The sequence below is a fragment of the Cydia fagiglandana genome, chromosome 9 (assembly GCF_963556715.1).
Source record: "Cydia fagiglandana chromosome 9, ilCydFagi1.1, whole genome shotgun sequence".
Lineage (NCBI taxonomy): Eukaryota > Metazoa > Arthropoda > Insecta > Lepidoptera > Tortricidae > Cydia > Cydia fagiglandana.
In genome coordinates this window covers 16829793-16847187 of record NC_085940.1, presented here as the reverse complement: position 1 = coordinate 16847187, position 17395 = coordinate 16829793, and the positions used below count along the sequence as shown (strand labels likewise).

Below are 17395 nucleotides of genomic sequence, written 5' to 3'. Positions count from 1 at the left end.
GATTAGCCCTAATTCGTGAGCATAGACTAGGAATCCTCTAGATCTAGACCCAGTTTAGAGCAATTATTTCATGAAACCGATGCTGCCAAAAATACGGGGGTGCGGGGGACGATGTGAGCGAGATCCCGTGCTGTGATTGGTCCGTTCAAAGACACGGACGTCAGACAGACACTTTCGATTCGAACATGGAGTAAAACTACCGTATGCGTGGCAGAGGGGGTAGGGGGTATGCTTTGTCTGTGTTCGTGAGTGATACCGATGAACTATAGTACCATTTTTAGTGCCCGTAAGGCCCGTCCTGAAATATATGTCAATAGTTGCTAGACGAAGAAACAACTTTCCACCGCCGTCACCGTGGAGTACAGTCGTGTGCATAAATATGTATACATTTCTTCACCTTAACCCAATGCAATAAGGTGAAAAATGGCGGAATGGCGACCATCTGCAACCGAGCAACCGGCACCTAGATCGGAGCTATTGAATGCTTGCTTAGATCCTCACCATCAAGGAGTCTTTTTTTTTCATCATGGGCATATTTGCGGCGCTTTATGTAATGTTAACAATGCACCCACCAGTCTTGTAAGTTGTTTGCCACCGCAGTACAAAATATAAGCAAAAAGAGGTCTAGTTTTGTCACAGTTCAATACAAACTATTGACTCACTCGTGTCCTTTATTTACCCAGGTGTTCCCGTACAACTCGCGTATGGAGGCGTACCTGAAATCCACTGGACGTCACGACATCGCCGCCGCCGCCAGCGCCTCCAAACATCTGCTCACACCCGACGCGAAGGCGCCTTATGACCAGGTAATACAGTCGAGTTTTGCATGCCATAGATATACTCGTTGGTCGTAGATCATAACGGTCGATAATCATGATTAGAAAAATTACTTATGTCAGCCGTCAGTCAAGGTTAAGGGGATACTCATCCTGTCTAATTTCTTTGACCAATGTGTATTTTGGTTAGTGAGAGAGTGAGACGCAATGCACATTGGGACAAGAAATTGGTCAGGTGGAATACCACCCTTAGATAAACTTTTTAAATTGGTCGACTCGTCAGTCATGATCAGAAATCGGAATTTCAGCGTTAATACTAGTAACATAAGGTATATAATTCCGAATCGGAATCATTTGATATTTACAGACATTTGCATGCCAGATACGTGCCGTCGCCGATGGAAAACTGTATGAAAAAAAATGTCTGTCGCGGCGCCTGTCTAGCAGTTTGTGATATAAACCGATCTTTAGACAATCAAATGACACCATTGGTCCAATACCCGCGTTTAGTACAGCTAATCTAATATCAACGAAGACTAATTATTGTTTTTTGGGATGTTTTGTACCATATAATTATATGAATAAACATTCAGACTAAAGAGTTGGCGTACCGCGTACCCAATCCTGATTATATTTAGGAACAATGCTATATTCCAATGAGGAGTTAGAGTGGGGGTTTCCTCATAACGACCTGACGGGTTATTATTCCCCAATGGAATTAATTCTGTAGTCTAAGGCCCACTTGCACCATCCCACTATCCCGGAGTTAAGAGGTTAAACCGTTAACCCAGTGTCAGATTGTACTGGTAACCATGGTAATTCCAGGTTAACCCCGGGTTAGTAGAATGGTGCAAGTGGCCCTAAGTGTTAGGCTGTGGTAACATTAAATTTTCATTTGCTCAAGGAAATATACTTGTTAGTGGTTTTTTTATAAACGCAACACACATCGACTTGAATTACTAATCAAATCTTTATTTCCAGCTGATCGAAATCGATCTGAACAAACTGGAGCCCCACGTCAACGGCCCCTTCACCCCCGATCTAGCCAACCCCATCTCCAAGCTCGGCGAGGCCGCCAAGAAGGCCGGCTGGCCCATGGACATCAAAGTGGGCCTCATCGGCTCCTGCACCAACTCCTCTTATGAAGATATGGGCCGCTGCGCCAGTATCGTCAAGGAGGTGAGACTATTTAACGGGCTCCTAGCCTAGTCGGTAGTGACCCTGCCTATGAAGCAGGAGATCCCGGGTTCGAATCCTGGTAAGTGTTTATGACAAATATTTCTTCCAGAGTTATGGATGTTTTCTATGTACTCGTATATAGGGTTTCTGCTCGAGAATTCCCGAGGCGAGAAATCTCGAGAAATTTGTCCTAAGTCGAGACGGGAAAAAAATATTCAATGCCTCGAGAACTCGAGAAATAAATCTAGTAAAAAGATAACACGCGTATAACACATGATGTGTTTATAATGTATTTCTTTAGGTAGTTAAATAAATATGAACAATGTTTTTTTTAGGTTTTCAGGTAGGAACTTACGTAAAACCTTTATTACCAACCAAATAAAAAACTACCTTGATCCGTCCCCTATCCCTAGCTAGAAAGCTTTAACCGATTATCATGTTTTGAAACTTTTGAACTATCATGATTTATGACATTCATGTAGTGTATTTTTATTAAAAACGCTTTAAAAAAAATGTAACGAATTATAGGACCATGTAATAAGTTTAATAACAAATATTACAAAACTAAATTACTAATTGATAAATCATCCCAATATATTCCTATTAGCAAAATATTACAATTTTAGCAGCTTTATTGTTACTTTGAGTAAGTACGAGTAATTAATATTACGTAGTAATACTTATGTAAGTTTTGTCACATCGAATTAAATTTATTGACTTGAATATTGCTGCCTAATAAAATACCATATTGTAGTTTGTTTACATTTTGTTGAATAGGTACCTAAAGAAATACACTATAGCATAACACATTGCCGGTGCGCACGCCTGCACCTATAGTTTTTTTTTTGTTATTGTATTTTTGATTATTAAGTGCAATTTATGGTGACTAAAAATGTACTTACCATATGTTTGATTATTGATCTCACCTACGATTCCTACGAGTCTGATTTGTAAAAAAGCAAAAAAAAAAATAACATGCTGTTTTTCGGAGCTTTCAAAATTTCTCGAGATACTCGAGAAACTCGAGAAATCATGGTCGAGAATTCCCGTGCCTCGAGAAATTAAAAAGGTCGAGAAACCAGAAACCCTACTCGTATATAAGTAAGATTGTTTGACCTTAACGCAGAAATATTATTATAGTATAACCTTAACATCATTTTATTCCTTTGTCTATACCTAATGTTAATCTACGAGTAACACAGTTGACACAACAAATCATGTTGCGCATTTTAAAGTATTGGCATTACTGGGGCCCTGTTGACCATTTTTAGGGTTCCGTACCCAAAGGGTAAAACGGGACCCTATTACTAAGACTTCGCTGTCCGTCCGTCCGTCCGTCCGTCTGTCACCAGGCTGTATCTCACGAACCGTGATAGCTAGACAGTTGAAATTTTCACAGATGATGTATTTCTGTTGCCGCTATAGCAACAAATACTAAAAACAGAATAAAATAAAGATTTAAATGGGGCTCCCATACAACAAACGTGATTTTTGACCAAAGTTAAGCAACGTCGGGAGTGGTCAGTACTTGGATGGGTGACCGTATTTTTTTTGCTTTTTTTTGTTTTTTTTTTGCATTATGGTACGGAACCCTTCGTGCGCGAGTCCGACTCGCACTTGCCCGGTTTTCTTCTAAGCTTAGAATAAATTTAAAAGTGGAAAATTACTGTCTTAGGTGAGACTTGAATTCACGGCCTCAAGATCGATACTCCAGCGCTTTGCCATCTGAGTCACCAAGACCTCATCCATTGCCAGCAAATCCTACCCTAAGACCCTAGCGACATCTACCGTAAGAGTGTTACACTTCTTAAACGGCAACCGGCATTTTTCTTCTGTTCCGCAGGCCCTGAAGCACGGGGTCAAGTCTAAGATCCCGTTCAACGTGACCCCCGGCTCGGAGCAGGTGCGCGCCACCATCGAGCGCGACGGCATCGCTGGCACCCTCCGCGAGTTCGGAGGCACTGTAAGTATACAGGGTGATCAATCCAAATGGGTCAGTATGGAGAAGTCAGAAACAATGAGAGATAGCGAAATCTGTTCTTAGGAACTATGGCTTCGATTTTAGATTTAATAATAATGGCATTCAAATTTTTTTTTAATCTATCATACATAACCGGGATTCGAACATGGTCAATATTCTTGTTGTCATTTTGTATGGCAATTTTTAAACGATGCGTGATAGGTGGGGGGTGCTCGACCAAATATCATAGAGGGCCCCGAGACAAACGAAACTACATAAAAAAAAATCAAAATGGCGACTTTTTTTTTAATTTTTTCAAGTTGGTCCGAGCGCGCTAAGATTTGGCATGCGGCGAGCCTAGGGGCCCAAAACAACCATGTCAAAATAAAAATAAAAAATCCAAAATGGCGGCGGACACAGGCAAAGTCAAATTTCCAAGTAGGTTAAGCGAGCCCGAAGAGCGAGCTTCAGGCCGGATGACCGAAGGCCGACCCCGGCGGAAGGCCGAAGGTCCGGAGCCTCCACCCCGACTCCCAAAATGCGAGGCCGAAGGCCGAGCTGCGTGAATGCGGTGCTTCCAAGCGTTCTACCAAGTCAACTGTCTTGATGAGCGAAGCCGGCGGGCCGAATGTCCGACGGCGAAGCGTCGAGACTTGCGAAGGCCGAAGGCCGAGCTCCGCGTAGGGCCGAAGGCCCGAAGCGTCACACGAGAGAGGGAATTTGGAGCTTAACACGAGCCAACACTTTTCCTATTGGGAGTCGGGGTGGAGGCTCCGGGCCTTCGGCCCTCCGCCGGGATCGGCCTTCGGCCTCCCGGCCTGGAGCTCGCCCTTCGAGCTCGCTTAATCTACTTGGGGATTTGACTTTGCCCGTGTCCGCCGCCATTTTGGATTTTTCAAAAAAAATTTTTTTGACATGGTAATTTTGGGCCCCCAGGCTCGCCGCATGCCAAATCTCAGCGCGCTCGGACCAACTTGAAAAAATTAAAAAAAATGTCGGCCATTTTGAATTTTTTTTAATGTAGTTTGTTTTGTCTCGGGGCCCTCTATGATATTTGGTCGAGCACTCCCTACCTATCACGCATCGTTTAAAAGTTGCCATACAAACAAACAACAAGAATATTGACAAGGTCCGAATCCCGGTTATGTATAATAGATTTAAAAAAAAATTGAATGCCATTATTATTAAATCTAAAATCGAAGCCATGGTTCCTAAGAACAGATTTCGCTATCTCTTATAGTTTCTGACTTCTCCATACTGACCCATTTGGATTGATCACCCTGTATAGAGCTGGTCAAACCAATTTGTCAGTCAGTAAGAACCAGGAAAACTATACTCATCCTAATCTTTTGGGTGCTAGTACTAGTGTAAGACAAGGGACAGTATGATTCTCTGTCTATGATTGAAATGAGGCAGTCTTTTGACAAACTATATCATTCATTTATACTCTGACATCATTATGTTTTTATGAGTTTGCTTTAAATAAAATGTAGTTTTACGGTTCTCTCTGGTGGCCTCGAGAATAGTAATAGGTTTCGGTGTCAAATTACCTTAATCTAGTTTCAAGCAAGTACTTTTTGAGGTTCAACTCAATTTTATGTAAGAGTTCCTTACCTTATAAATGCGAGTGGGCCTGAGAATTATTTGAAGAAACTCAATGACTATTTCTAGTTGATAGAAATAATAAAATAGAATAAACTTATTGAGTTTCTAGAAACGAAAAAAGATCACCAAGAGGGGCAAAGCATAGGTTGAATTGGGAACCTCTAGTTTAATAATGTCAAATAGTTGTATTGGATGTGGGATTAGCTGCCAAGCGGACCCCAGGCTCCCATGAGCCGTGGCAAAATGCCGGGACAACGCGAGGAAGAACTTGTATCGGATGACGGTAAAAAAAAACCTGGATTCCTGTTTTATCACGGAGTATTGCGTAATTCTTTTACTTTTTTTTTATGTAGGTCCTGGCTAACGCCTGCGGCCCCTGCATCGGCCAGTGGGACCGCAAGGACGTGAAGAAGGGCGACAAGAACACGATCGTCACTTCCTACAACCGCAACTTCACCGGCCGCAACGACGCCAACCCCGCCACGCACTGCTTCGTCACCAGCCCTGAGCTGGTCACTGCTCTGTCTCTTGCTGGTAACTATACATAATAAATGTGAAAGGAGTTAGTAGCCGGACCCAATATCATTGGCGAAACGAAATCCTACAGACTCCGCTGGTTCGGTCACCTATTAAGAATGGGAGAGGATCGGGCTGCCAAGATGCAAGAGGGCGTATATGGGAAGACCGACTGGTGGCCGCTCAGATACCGCTGGGGAGACAGTGTGGAAGCGGATCTGCGTCAGCTTCAGGCCGATAATTGGCAGGAAACAGCGGGATCGGGAAGAGTGGCGTGCTCTCGTTTCGGAAGCCAAGACCCTCTTTGGATCGCTGAGCCATATTAGTTAGTTATAATCTACAGTCTATTATTGACGACCGGTCTGGCCTAGTGGGTAGTGACCCTGCCTATGAAGCCGATGGTCCCGGTTTCGAATCCTGGTAAGGGCATTTATTTGTATGATGATACAGATATTTGTTCCTGAGTCATGGTTGTTTTCTATGTATTTAAGTATTTATATATTACATAAATCGTTGTCTGAGTACCCACAACACAAGCCTTCTTGAGTTTACCATGGGGCTTAGTCAATTTGTGTAAAAATGTCCTATAATATTTATTTATTTATTATTATTACTGCCCAGCGCTGAGGACAGCGCTTTCTCCGAATACGCCACTTGTCGCGGTTCTAATCTTGTCTATCTTCTACCCATCAAGCTATGATGATCGGGAGTCATGTCTGAAAGTCAGCCGTACGTTAGCATTACGAAGTCGAAATGTCCACCGCTGGACAAAGGCAGGCAAAGATCTTCACAACCACGGGTCGTACGATGTTACCCAACAATTTCCTGTGATCTTGATTAGGTTATGATTATAGTCTAATGAAACATGGTCTTCTCTTCCCAGAGTGACACAAGCCTACGTCACAATAACATTGCCACTTCATATAACGCTATCGCATATTATCATATAGCGCTGTCGCATGATGACGTAGGCTTGTGTCAGTCACGTGACCACGAAAAGACGGGAAGAGAGTACCAGGCGGAGTATAAAGGTTGAACACGCCAAAACTGGGGCATGTACAATCGACTATTGCTATGCAAATAATAGAGATATACAAACTTTTATGGCACCTACTTGGTCACAAGACACTGGCCTATAATGTTATCAAGTTTTTTTAAATTATGTTTATTCGTTGTCAAAATGTCGAGCAAACAACATCAACAACGCGAGCGAATTTTGCACGAATACGTAGAACTAGAAAATTCATTACTGAGCTACAGAGATATCGCGAAACGACTGAAATGTCCTCAATCTACGGTTTGTCGCGTATTAAAAAAGTTCCGTAAGCACCTAACAATAGATCGGAAGCCAGGAAGTGGAGGCTTGCAGGGTGTCAAGAATAAAAAAAAGGACGAGAAGGTGGTGAACATGTTTGCCTCAAATCCTAAGATTTCGTCTCGCGATGTTGCTAAAAAAGTTAAAATGTCTCAGTCCTATGTTCAAAAAGTGAAACGTAGGGCTGGCCTAAGGAGTTATAAGGTCCAGGCAGCACCAGATCGAGACTCGAAACAGAACTCATCCGCGAAGAAACGGTCTCGAAAACTTTATGAGAATTTCATAACCAAATTTGCATGCGTCGTCATGGACGACGAAACATACATAAAAGGTGACTTTAAACAAATTCCTGGGCAAGAGTTCTATACCAGCCTAAGTAGAGTAGACGCCCCTGAAGAGTGTAAATTAAAAAAACGTTCGAAATTTCCAAAAAAGTACCTGCTTTGGCAAGCAATATGTAGCTGTGGGAAAAGAAGTCGGCCGTTTATTACTACCGGGACAATAAACGGCGATATTTATAGAAAAGAGTGTTTGCAGAAACGTTTGCTACCTTTCATAAGAAAGCATGACTCACCACCTTTGTTTTGGCCAGATTTAGCCAGTTGCCACTACTCAAAACCAGTGATGGAATGGTATGCTGCAAATGGGATCGTGGTGGTACCAAAAGTGTGCAACCCCCCAAATAGTCCGGAACTGCGGCCCGTTGAAGAGTACTGGAGTATTATGAAGGGAATTTTAAAAAAGAAAGGCGGCGGAGTAAAATCGGTCCCTGAACTACAAAAGATGTGGACATGGGCGTCAAGACAGTGTTCTATTAACATGGTGCAAAGTCTTATGAGCCGTGTACGTAGGAAAGTTAGAAAAATGGCTTACTGTGTAGACCAAATCTAAAATATGGAATGTTATTTTAAACAGCGTTAAATATGCTATTAAATGTGTAAAACATAATATACTTTTTCACTTTTATTATAATTTTGTACTACATTTTGTGTGCCCCAGTTTTGGCGTGTTCAACCTTTATTATTATACCATGGTTAAAAACCATTGAACGCCACACCTCGTCGTGAACCTTTTCGGAATGCACGAAGGATTATAGCCGCTGTAGCCGCTCGCGTCAGTTACGTCTTTAACGGTCAAAGGATTAATCCATTAGTATTCAGACGGTTTCCAACGTAGTTAGTTTTGGTTTATGGCAGAATTGTGAGCATTGTGGGAATAAGAAAGGCAAATTATACCATAAACCTATGTGTTAAAGATATTGTACACGTTTAGGTTTCCCGATATTAATCTTTACATGTTTTCAGGACGTCTGGACTTCAACCCGCTGACCGACACCCTGACCGGCTCGGACGGCAAGCCCTTCAAGCTGTCCGACCCGTTCGGAGACGAGCTGCCCGCCAAGGGCTTCGACCCCGGCCAGGACACCTACGAGCACCCTCCCGCGGACGGCAGCAGTGAGTACCTTGTCTAATGTTGGACATCAGTGACCGCACGTCCTATTGGGGGGTCGAACAAGCCCTTCAAAATGTCCGGCCCGTTGGGCGACAAGCTGCTGCTAGCGAAGGACTTCGATTTCGGCTAGGACACATATGTGCACCCTCCCGCTGTACCATACGCATACCTAGGGACTCCGTGCACACTGAAGGAGGCAGTTAGCAACCTGAAGACACTGCTAGGTTTCATGGAGGAGCTGGGGTGGCTAGGGTAGTGATGCCTCGTTTTAACGCAAAATAGGCACAATGGTCGTCGACTTGCGGAAAATGCCCAGTATAACTAACTACCTAACCCTCCCGCTGGCGGTAGCGGTGAGTACTATTACATTTGCATTCATCCTTGTCTGTCGTGCCTTGTGACGTGTCACAAGATACTCATACCTTTAGGAAGGTAAGATAATTAATCTGTTGCGCTCTGACGTCAAGCGAAGCGCTACCGTCACATAAGCGTAAAGTGAGAAACGTATTCACTGTTCATTACTTTTCTTTTATACAATAGTTCTTGTAGTAACGAAATGGCCCAGTCGCGTATTTTGACTAAGGTGGAAGGTTTCTGAATAACTTCACAAACTCTCCACGAAGAGAAGGGTGGCTCTACATGAGATCTGATAACTTTTTGACAGTGCGACCCATATGGTGTCCTCTTGGCAACATTTTACATGAAAATGTTTTTGGTGCGATTTGATAATTTATAATTAAAAGTTATCACCAAACGTCGGACTATAGGGGGCAGTTTGAGGGCAAGGTAAGGTTTACAAAAAAAATCTGAACTTACGAGTATTATAATGTACCTAGTATTTGTAACATAGTTAGTTAAATTAGTTACCCGTTATCATTTATTCATCTTTAATGCGTAAATACTCTTTGAAGTGATGACTGATAGCCCACTGAAGTGGCCACTTAAAAAACAAATAAATAGCTGACATGCGTCATTATGACTTATGTGTAGTCCAAGTACGTTTATAAATAACGCAGTTAGTTGCTATGATATTTGGAATTTCACATTATAAATACTAGGTACCAAATACTAAGTACAAATACTCGAAAATGAATTGATTGAATTGCGAACCTTACCTATCATTCTGACATGCCACGAAAATGTCCGCTGGAGTCCGACGTATGGTTATCACTTTCGAGCCACGAGACGAGAAGACGAGACATCCATGATATTTAATAATATTATTGGTGTGGAAACTTGTTTTAATTGACTTCACTTGTCTCACAGGCGTCAAGGTCGACGTGTCCCCCAGCTCCGACCGTCTCCAGCTCCTCGCGCCCTTCGACAAGTGGGACGGCAAGGACCTCACCGACATGACCATCCTCATCAAGGTCAAGGGCAAGTGCACCACCGACCACATCTCCGCCGCCGGACCCTGGCTCAAGTACCGTGGACATCTTGACAACATCTCCAACAACATGTTCATCACGTGAGTATTTTTTTTGCAAAGGTCAAGGGCAAATGTGTTACACATTACTTCTTCTGTGTCTTCATCTTGCGTCTTTCGACAAGTAGGGCGGTAAGGGTCTTACCGAGGTGACCTTCCTCATCAAGGTCAAGGGCAAGTGCACCACCGACCACATCTCCGCCGCCGGACCCTGGCTGAAGTACCGTGGACATCTTGACAACATCTCCAACAACATGTTCATCACGTGAGTATTATTTTTAAAGGTCAAGGGCAAATGTGCCACACATTACTTCTTCGGTGTCTTCATCATGCGCCCTTCGACAAGTGGGATGGTAAGGGTCTGACCAAGATGACCATTCTCATCAAGGTCAAGGGCAAGTGCACCACCGACCCCATCTCCGCCGCCGGACCCTGGCTGAAGTACCGTGGACATCTTGATAACATCTCCAACAACATGTTCATCACGTGAGTATTTTTTAAAGCTCAAGGGCAAATGTGCCACCCTTTATTTCTTCTCTGTCTATTACGCGCCCTTTGACTAGTGACAATGCAAGGATGAGACGACCATTCTCATCAAAGTCAAGTGCACCGGCCGATGGGAGATGTGGTCGGCCACATCTCCGCCGCCGGATCCTGGCTGAAATACCGTGGACATTTTGACAACATCAACAACATGTTCATCACGTGAGTATTATTTTTAAAGGTGAAGGGCAAACGTACCATCCTTTACTTCTCTATCTTCATCTCGCACCCTTTGTATAGTGACAATGCAAGGATGAGATGACCATTCTCATCAAGGTCAAGTGTACCACTGGCTAAATCTCCGCCGCCGGACCCTTGCTGAAATACCGTGGACATCTTGACAACATCTCTAACAACAAGTTCATCACGTGAGTGTTATTTAAAAGTCAAGGCCAAATGTGCCACACATTACTTCTTCTGTGTTTCATCACGCGCCCTTTGACTGGTGCCAATGCAAGAGTTTGACCGACATGACCATCCTCATCAAGGTCAAGCGCAAGTGCACCACCGACCACATCTCCGCCGCCGGACCTTGCCTGAAATACTGTGGACATTTTGACAACATCAACAACATGTCCATTGCGTGAGTGTTAAGGTCAAGGGCAAATGTGTTTGTTCTGTGTCTTCATCGCGCGCCCTTTTTGTGTGGGGATGCAAGGATTTGACTGAGGTGACTTTTAGTAGAGGCTGTCTTATTACCGTAGTTTTAATAACGATCGCGTCGTCGCTAAATTTCGGTGTTCGAATTTCGAATCTAAACAAATCTCGAAATATTTTGACGTTTCGATACATTTTTGGTCGTTATTGTTAATTGCATATGTACATGCCTCTCCTTTACTCTATTTATTGAAATGTGAGAAAGCTCACGAATTGTATCATTACTTTCAGCGCCACCAACGCCGAGAACGGCGAACTCAACAAAGTGAGAAACCAGGTGACTGGCGAGTGGGGCGCGGTGCCGGCGACGGCGCGCGCGTACAAGGCGGCCGGCGTGCGCTGGTGCGTGGTGGGCGACGAGAACTACGGCGAGGGCTCCTCCCGGGAGCACGCCGCGCTAGAGCCCAGGCACCTCGGCGGCCGCGCCATCATCGTCAAGAGCTTCGCTAGGTGAGGAGGTTTTGTATGCGTATGGACTCTTCTCACTCGTAGGTGTTATGTGAGACATAAGATCTACTTGTGGAGCGGGAACGGACGGGAATGCACGGCTCAATTGTGACGAGAAAATGACGAAAGCTCCAGCGGCAGGGGCATGGCACGCCCGAGCGTAGGCATCTTGGTGGAAGGACCGACATCGTCAAGAACTTTGCTAAGTGAGCCTTTCAGAGTTGCCTATCTGTACTGTTGAGTTTTTTTTCTCAAAATGACGGCGCCATGTAGATTTGTAAGACTTACAACTTATAGAGACCCTAGTGATAACATTGATATAAAATGGTAGATGGATTCACAATTTACCTATATGACTAAATTAACCATCTGTCTACAGGATTCACGAGACCAACCTGAAGAAACAGGGCATGCTCCCGTTGACGTTCGCCAACCCCGCCGACTACGACAAGATCCAGCCCACGGACAAGATCTCGCTGCTCGGCCTCAAGGACCTCGCACCCGGCAAGGTAACACACTCTTCACTCACGAGACCGACCTGAAGAAGCAGGGCATGCTGCCGGTGACGTTCGCCAACCCCGCCGACTACGACAAGATCCAGCCCACGGACAAGATCTCGCTGCTCGGCCTCAAGGACCTCGCACCCGGCAAGGTAACACACTCTTCACTCACGAGACCGACCTGAAGAAGCAGGACATGCTGCCGGTGACGTTCGCCAACCCCGCCAACTACGACAAGATCCAGCCCACGGACAAGATCTCGCTGCTCGGCCTCAAGGACCTCGCACCCGGCAAGGTAACACACTCTTCACTCACGAGACCAACCTGAAGAAGCGGGGCATTCTGCCGGTGACGTTCGCCAACCCCGCCGACTACGACAAGATCCAGCCCACGGACAAGATCTCGCTGCTCGGCCTCAAGGACCTCGCACCCGGCAAGGTATAGTTTGTCAAAGAACTGTCTCATTTCAATCATAGACAGAGAGAATCATACTATCTTTGTCTTACACTAGTACTAGCACCCAAAAGAAAAGGATGAGTATTGTTTTCCTGGTTGTTACTGACTGACAAATTGGTTTGACCAACTATAACATCTACTTCGCTCATTACGCCTCATCAGTCGTTCCTTCAATGCTGACGATCCTTACATCATCCTGTTGAAAACCAAACTCTATCGTTCGAATATGTTACAAAGATGACAGACAAGCAAGATAGGCAAATAGACGAAACTCTGGTTTCGAAGGCAAACAGGATAGTTACCCTGTTGATTCGGTTAAATTGTGTTCTAATGTATGGGGAAGACAAACTAATTATAGCCAGCCTTTTATGAATGTACTATGATACCTTAGGGTATGGTGCTTTACGCACACTAGCGTCCCTCTCCCTCCCCCTGACGCAACCCCCCCTTTTTGCATGAAATATGTCCCGATTCACAGTTTTTTACATTTTTTGAGGAAAATATACATATTAGGAAAAAAGTGTCAAGGAAACAAATAATCCTTAATAAATTCTTAATAAAAAAGGTCATATTCATTTTTTTTATAGGATGCACCATATTCATGTATTAGCTTGTTAAAATTCGAAATAACGTAGTTTTTACTTAGGATTCGAAACTTATTTATTATACACGGTGTAACACGAGGAAACCGAATAATCTAAAACAACGTATTCTTGATCATATTTAGAGACAAAAATGTTTTGAAATTAGGCTAGTTTCAGAGTTAATACCAATTTAAAAAAAATAACAAGTTTTTATTGTTACATAGTGCAAAACGCCTTTTTGATGGCAATGTTGCTACTATGGGACGTAGTGTAAATATCCTTATTGATAGATGTCAAAAAATGACAAGTAACACTTTGCAAAAACTAAGTTTCACGAAAAATAAGCAAAAATCCATTTTAACTGACAAGTATACCAATAATATTGACTTTTTATGTACAAATACATTCAAAAATTTGAAAAAAAAAACAAGCAAAAAAAAAATTTTTTTTGGCGAAATTGGTCTAAAGTCATATTACATTTTCTCCTTCTTTTGACCTCAGAAATAAAATCTTTCGCATTTCTTGACAACACCTTGTATAATAAGTTAATAAGTGTTATAAAATGAATATAACCTTTTTTATTAAGAATTTAATATGGCATTATTTCTTTCATTGACACTTTTTTCCTAAAATGTATACATGAGGTCAAAAGAAGGAAAAGATGTAATATGAGTTTAGGCCAATTTTGAATAAAAAAAAAATTTAATTATTATTTATTTTAATTTTTTGAATGTATTTGTACATAAAAAGTAAATGCTATTGGTAAACTTGTCACGTAAAATGTATTTTTACTTTTTTTTCGTAAAACTTAGTTTTTCAGAGTGTTAATTGTCACTTTTTGACATCTATCAATAAGGCTATTTAGACTAAATCCCATAGTAGCAACATCGCCATCAAAACGGCGTTTTGCAATATGTAACAATAAAAACTTGTTTTTTTTTTTAATTGGTATTAACTCTCAAACTAGCCGAATGTCAAAAAAGTTTATAGGTCATTTTTAGGGTTCCGTACCCAAAGGGTAAAACGGGACCCTATTACTAAGACTTCGCTGTCCGTCCGTCCGTCTGTCACCAGGCTGTATCTCACGAACCGTGATAGCTAGACAGTTGAAATTTTCACAGATGATGTATTTCTGTTGCCGCTATAACAACAAATACTAAAAACAGAATAAAATAAAGATTTAAATGGGGCTCCCATACAACAAACGTGATTTTTAGGGTTCCGTACCCAAAGGGTAAAACGGGACCTATTACTAAGACTTCGCTGTCCGTCCGTCCGTCCGTCCGTCCGTCCGTCCGTCCGTCTGTCCGTCCGTCCGTCCGTCCGTCTGTCACCAGGCTGTATCTCACGAACCGTGATAGCTAGACAATTGAAATTTTCACAGATGATGTATTTATGTTGCCGCTATAACAACAAATACTAAAAACAGAATAAAATAAAGATTTAAATGGGGCTCCCATACAACAAACGTGATTTTTGACCAAAGTTAAGCAACGTCGGGAGTGGTCAGTACTTGGATGGGTGACCGTTTTTTTTTGTTTTTTTTTTTTGCATTATGCTACGGAACCCTTCGTGCGCGAGTCCGACTCGCACTTGCCCGGTTTTTTGACCAAAGTTAAGCAACGTCGGGAGTGGTCAGTACTTGGATGGGTGACCGTTTTTTTTTTGCTTTTTTTTTCGTTTTTTTTTTGCATTATGGTACGGAACCCTTCGTGCGCGAGTCCGACTCGCACTTGCCCGGTTTTTATTGTCTCTAAATATGATCAGGATTACGCTGTTTTAGATTATTCGGTTTCCTCGTGTTACACCGTGTATAATAAATAAGTTTCGAATCCTAAGTAAAAACTATGTTATTTCGAATTTTAACAAGCTAATACATGAATATGGTGCATCATATAAGAAAAATGAATATGACCTTTTTTATTAAGAATTTATTAAGGATTATTTCTTTCATAGACACTTTTTTCCTAAAATGTATACTTTCCTCAAAAAATGTAAAAAAACTGTGAACCGGGACATATTTCATGCAAAAAGGGGAGGTTGCGTCAGGGGGAGGGGGAGGGACGCCAGTGTGCGTAAAGCACCATACCCTAAGGTATCATACTACATTCATAAAAGGCTGGCTATAATTAGTTTTTCAAAAAACACAATTTGACCGAATCATGTCCCTCGAAGATCCTAAGATCTCGTGCCTTCAACTTTACCGTAATAATGCCTCTAATTTAGTCCTTTAAGTTATCACACAAACTTACAAAAGGTATCATGCATACTACATGATAAGCATATCATGCATACTTTTGTCTATATACGGATGTCCCGACGGAATGTTTCCAAAATAGCTATTTTTTATACATATTAAGTAGAAATATTTCGAGAAGTTTTATATAGAATTTTTAGGCCTCAACGAACATTAATATCCACTTTCTTCTACAGCAAGTGGAATGCGAGATCAAGCACAAAGACGGCAAGACCGAGCGCATCAAGCTGAACCACTCGCTGAACGAACAACAGATCGCATGGTTCAGGGCCGGCTCCGCACTCAACAGGATGAAGGAAATCGCCGCTGGCAAGAAGTGAACACCAAATCAACACGACCTAGGTAGCTAGTAGCCGAGATCATACGAAAACCACGCTGGTACAATTAATAATTTTAAATACCTACAAAAAATACTATGAAGCGACCTGTAACGCGCAGGCAGGCGTGCCTCAGTCCGCGATTTCGACGCGTCGCTACAAGTACATGCGGCCCACCAATTATGGTGTTTAGCAGTAGTAGTTGCCGCGCATCGCTACGGAACGGATGCCTGCTCGCGCTTGCGGACATATAATGTCGTAATAGACGCGTTGTTACAGTGAACTTTACCCTGGTACTCTTATTTATTCTGTGGCGCAGGTCAATGACCGCACCAGTGAAACAACACTAGGGTTGACAACGCTTTGATTTAGTTTAATAAATACAGTACACTTCGTGTCAGCGTGGTATTTGAACGAAGTATAGGTTTATGTATGGTTACCGTTACCATCTAGAATTTTATTCTAGTAGTATTTCCATTCTCAAGTTTTGGACAATATGCGGCAGTGATGAATCTTATACTTAGCTTAGTACAAATAGATGAATTTAGAATTTAAGCTGAACGTCTTATTTTCTTTGAATGTATTATTTTAAATCAATTAAGTAATGTTTTTTTTTATTTATGTAAATAATATTTACCAAATCGATGAATAAAGTTACGTATTACCTAATTGTTGTTTTTCTCATTTGTTACCAATTTTTAGGATATTTGTGGTCTATGGCATGTTTGTGTGCAAAATGGTACGGTACCTAAGAAAGTTCCTTCGCATATGCAAATTGAAGGCTTCAGTACCTTCATGTGATACGAAAAAAGTAACACACATAAATCATGCTCATTGCAGGCTCAGGCAAATTAAGACAAAAAATTCGCTGATGATAACAAGAAATAACTCAAAATGTAGTCAATATGATGGGACCTGAGAAAGGGGCGGCTACAGGGCCTGAGGCCTAGGGCAGCAGACTGCCAATCCGCCACTGTATCTATTTGATAATATTTCATATTTCAAAGCAATTAGGATTTGCAACTTTTCTAGCTTGCACACCAAGGTCACGGCCTACGACCTCGGCGCCGCGATAGATAAGTCGCGCGATACGATCAACTCACGCGCAGCTTACCTGCGATTAATTCTCCCTTTTCTCTGGGAATGACTTAAAGAGCATAAGGCTGGTAGTCCCACATCTCTGGTCCACAAAATGGGTTATGATTAAGGTTCGTGCATGAACTGTAGATGGCAGCACAGGAGCCTCCTATTCATTGGCGCGAAGCATTATGTCAAGTTTCCATTTTTAGATTTAAACCACTAGATGTCAGACCCTACTATGAGAAATAGAGCCAACGAGACGTGTAAGGGCATTGAGGTACAATAATATAGAGAAGACATGGGGGAGGGGCCAAATGACCGAACG

General features: G+C 42.5%; 2 protein-coding genes across 2 annotated transcripts in view; one reads left to right on the top strand and one right to left on the bottom strand.

Moving 5' to 3' along the window:
- LOC134667509 (probable aconitate hydratase, mitochondrial) overlaps window positions 1–16654 on the top strand; it is a 30258-nt gene extending 13604 nt beyond the window's left edge. The window contains exons 8-16 of the mRNA XM_063524937.1: window positions 684–806; window positions 1758–1955; window positions 3799–3918; window positions 5874–6054; window positions 8656–8805; window positions 10070–10271; window positions 11661–11879; window positions 12256–12385; window positions 15850–16654. Coding sequence (XP_063381007.1) covers window positions 684–806; window positions 1758–1955; window positions 3799–3918; window positions 5874–6054; window positions 8656–8805; window positions 10070–10271; window positions 11661–11879; window positions 12256–12385; window positions 15850–15993 — 1467 coding nt within the window. The 3' untranslated portion in view covers window positions 15994–16654. The remainder of the gene's footprint in view (window positions 1–683; window positions 807–1757; window positions 1956–3798; window positions 3919–5873; window positions 6055–8655; window positions 8806–10069; window positions 10272–11660; window positions 11880–12255; window positions 12386–15849) is intronic.
- The window catches only part of LOC134667489 (adenylosuccinate lyase), a 382878-nt gene that overhangs the window by 229262 nt on the left and 136221 nt on the right, over window positions 1–17395 (bottom strand). The window lies entirely within an intron of this gene.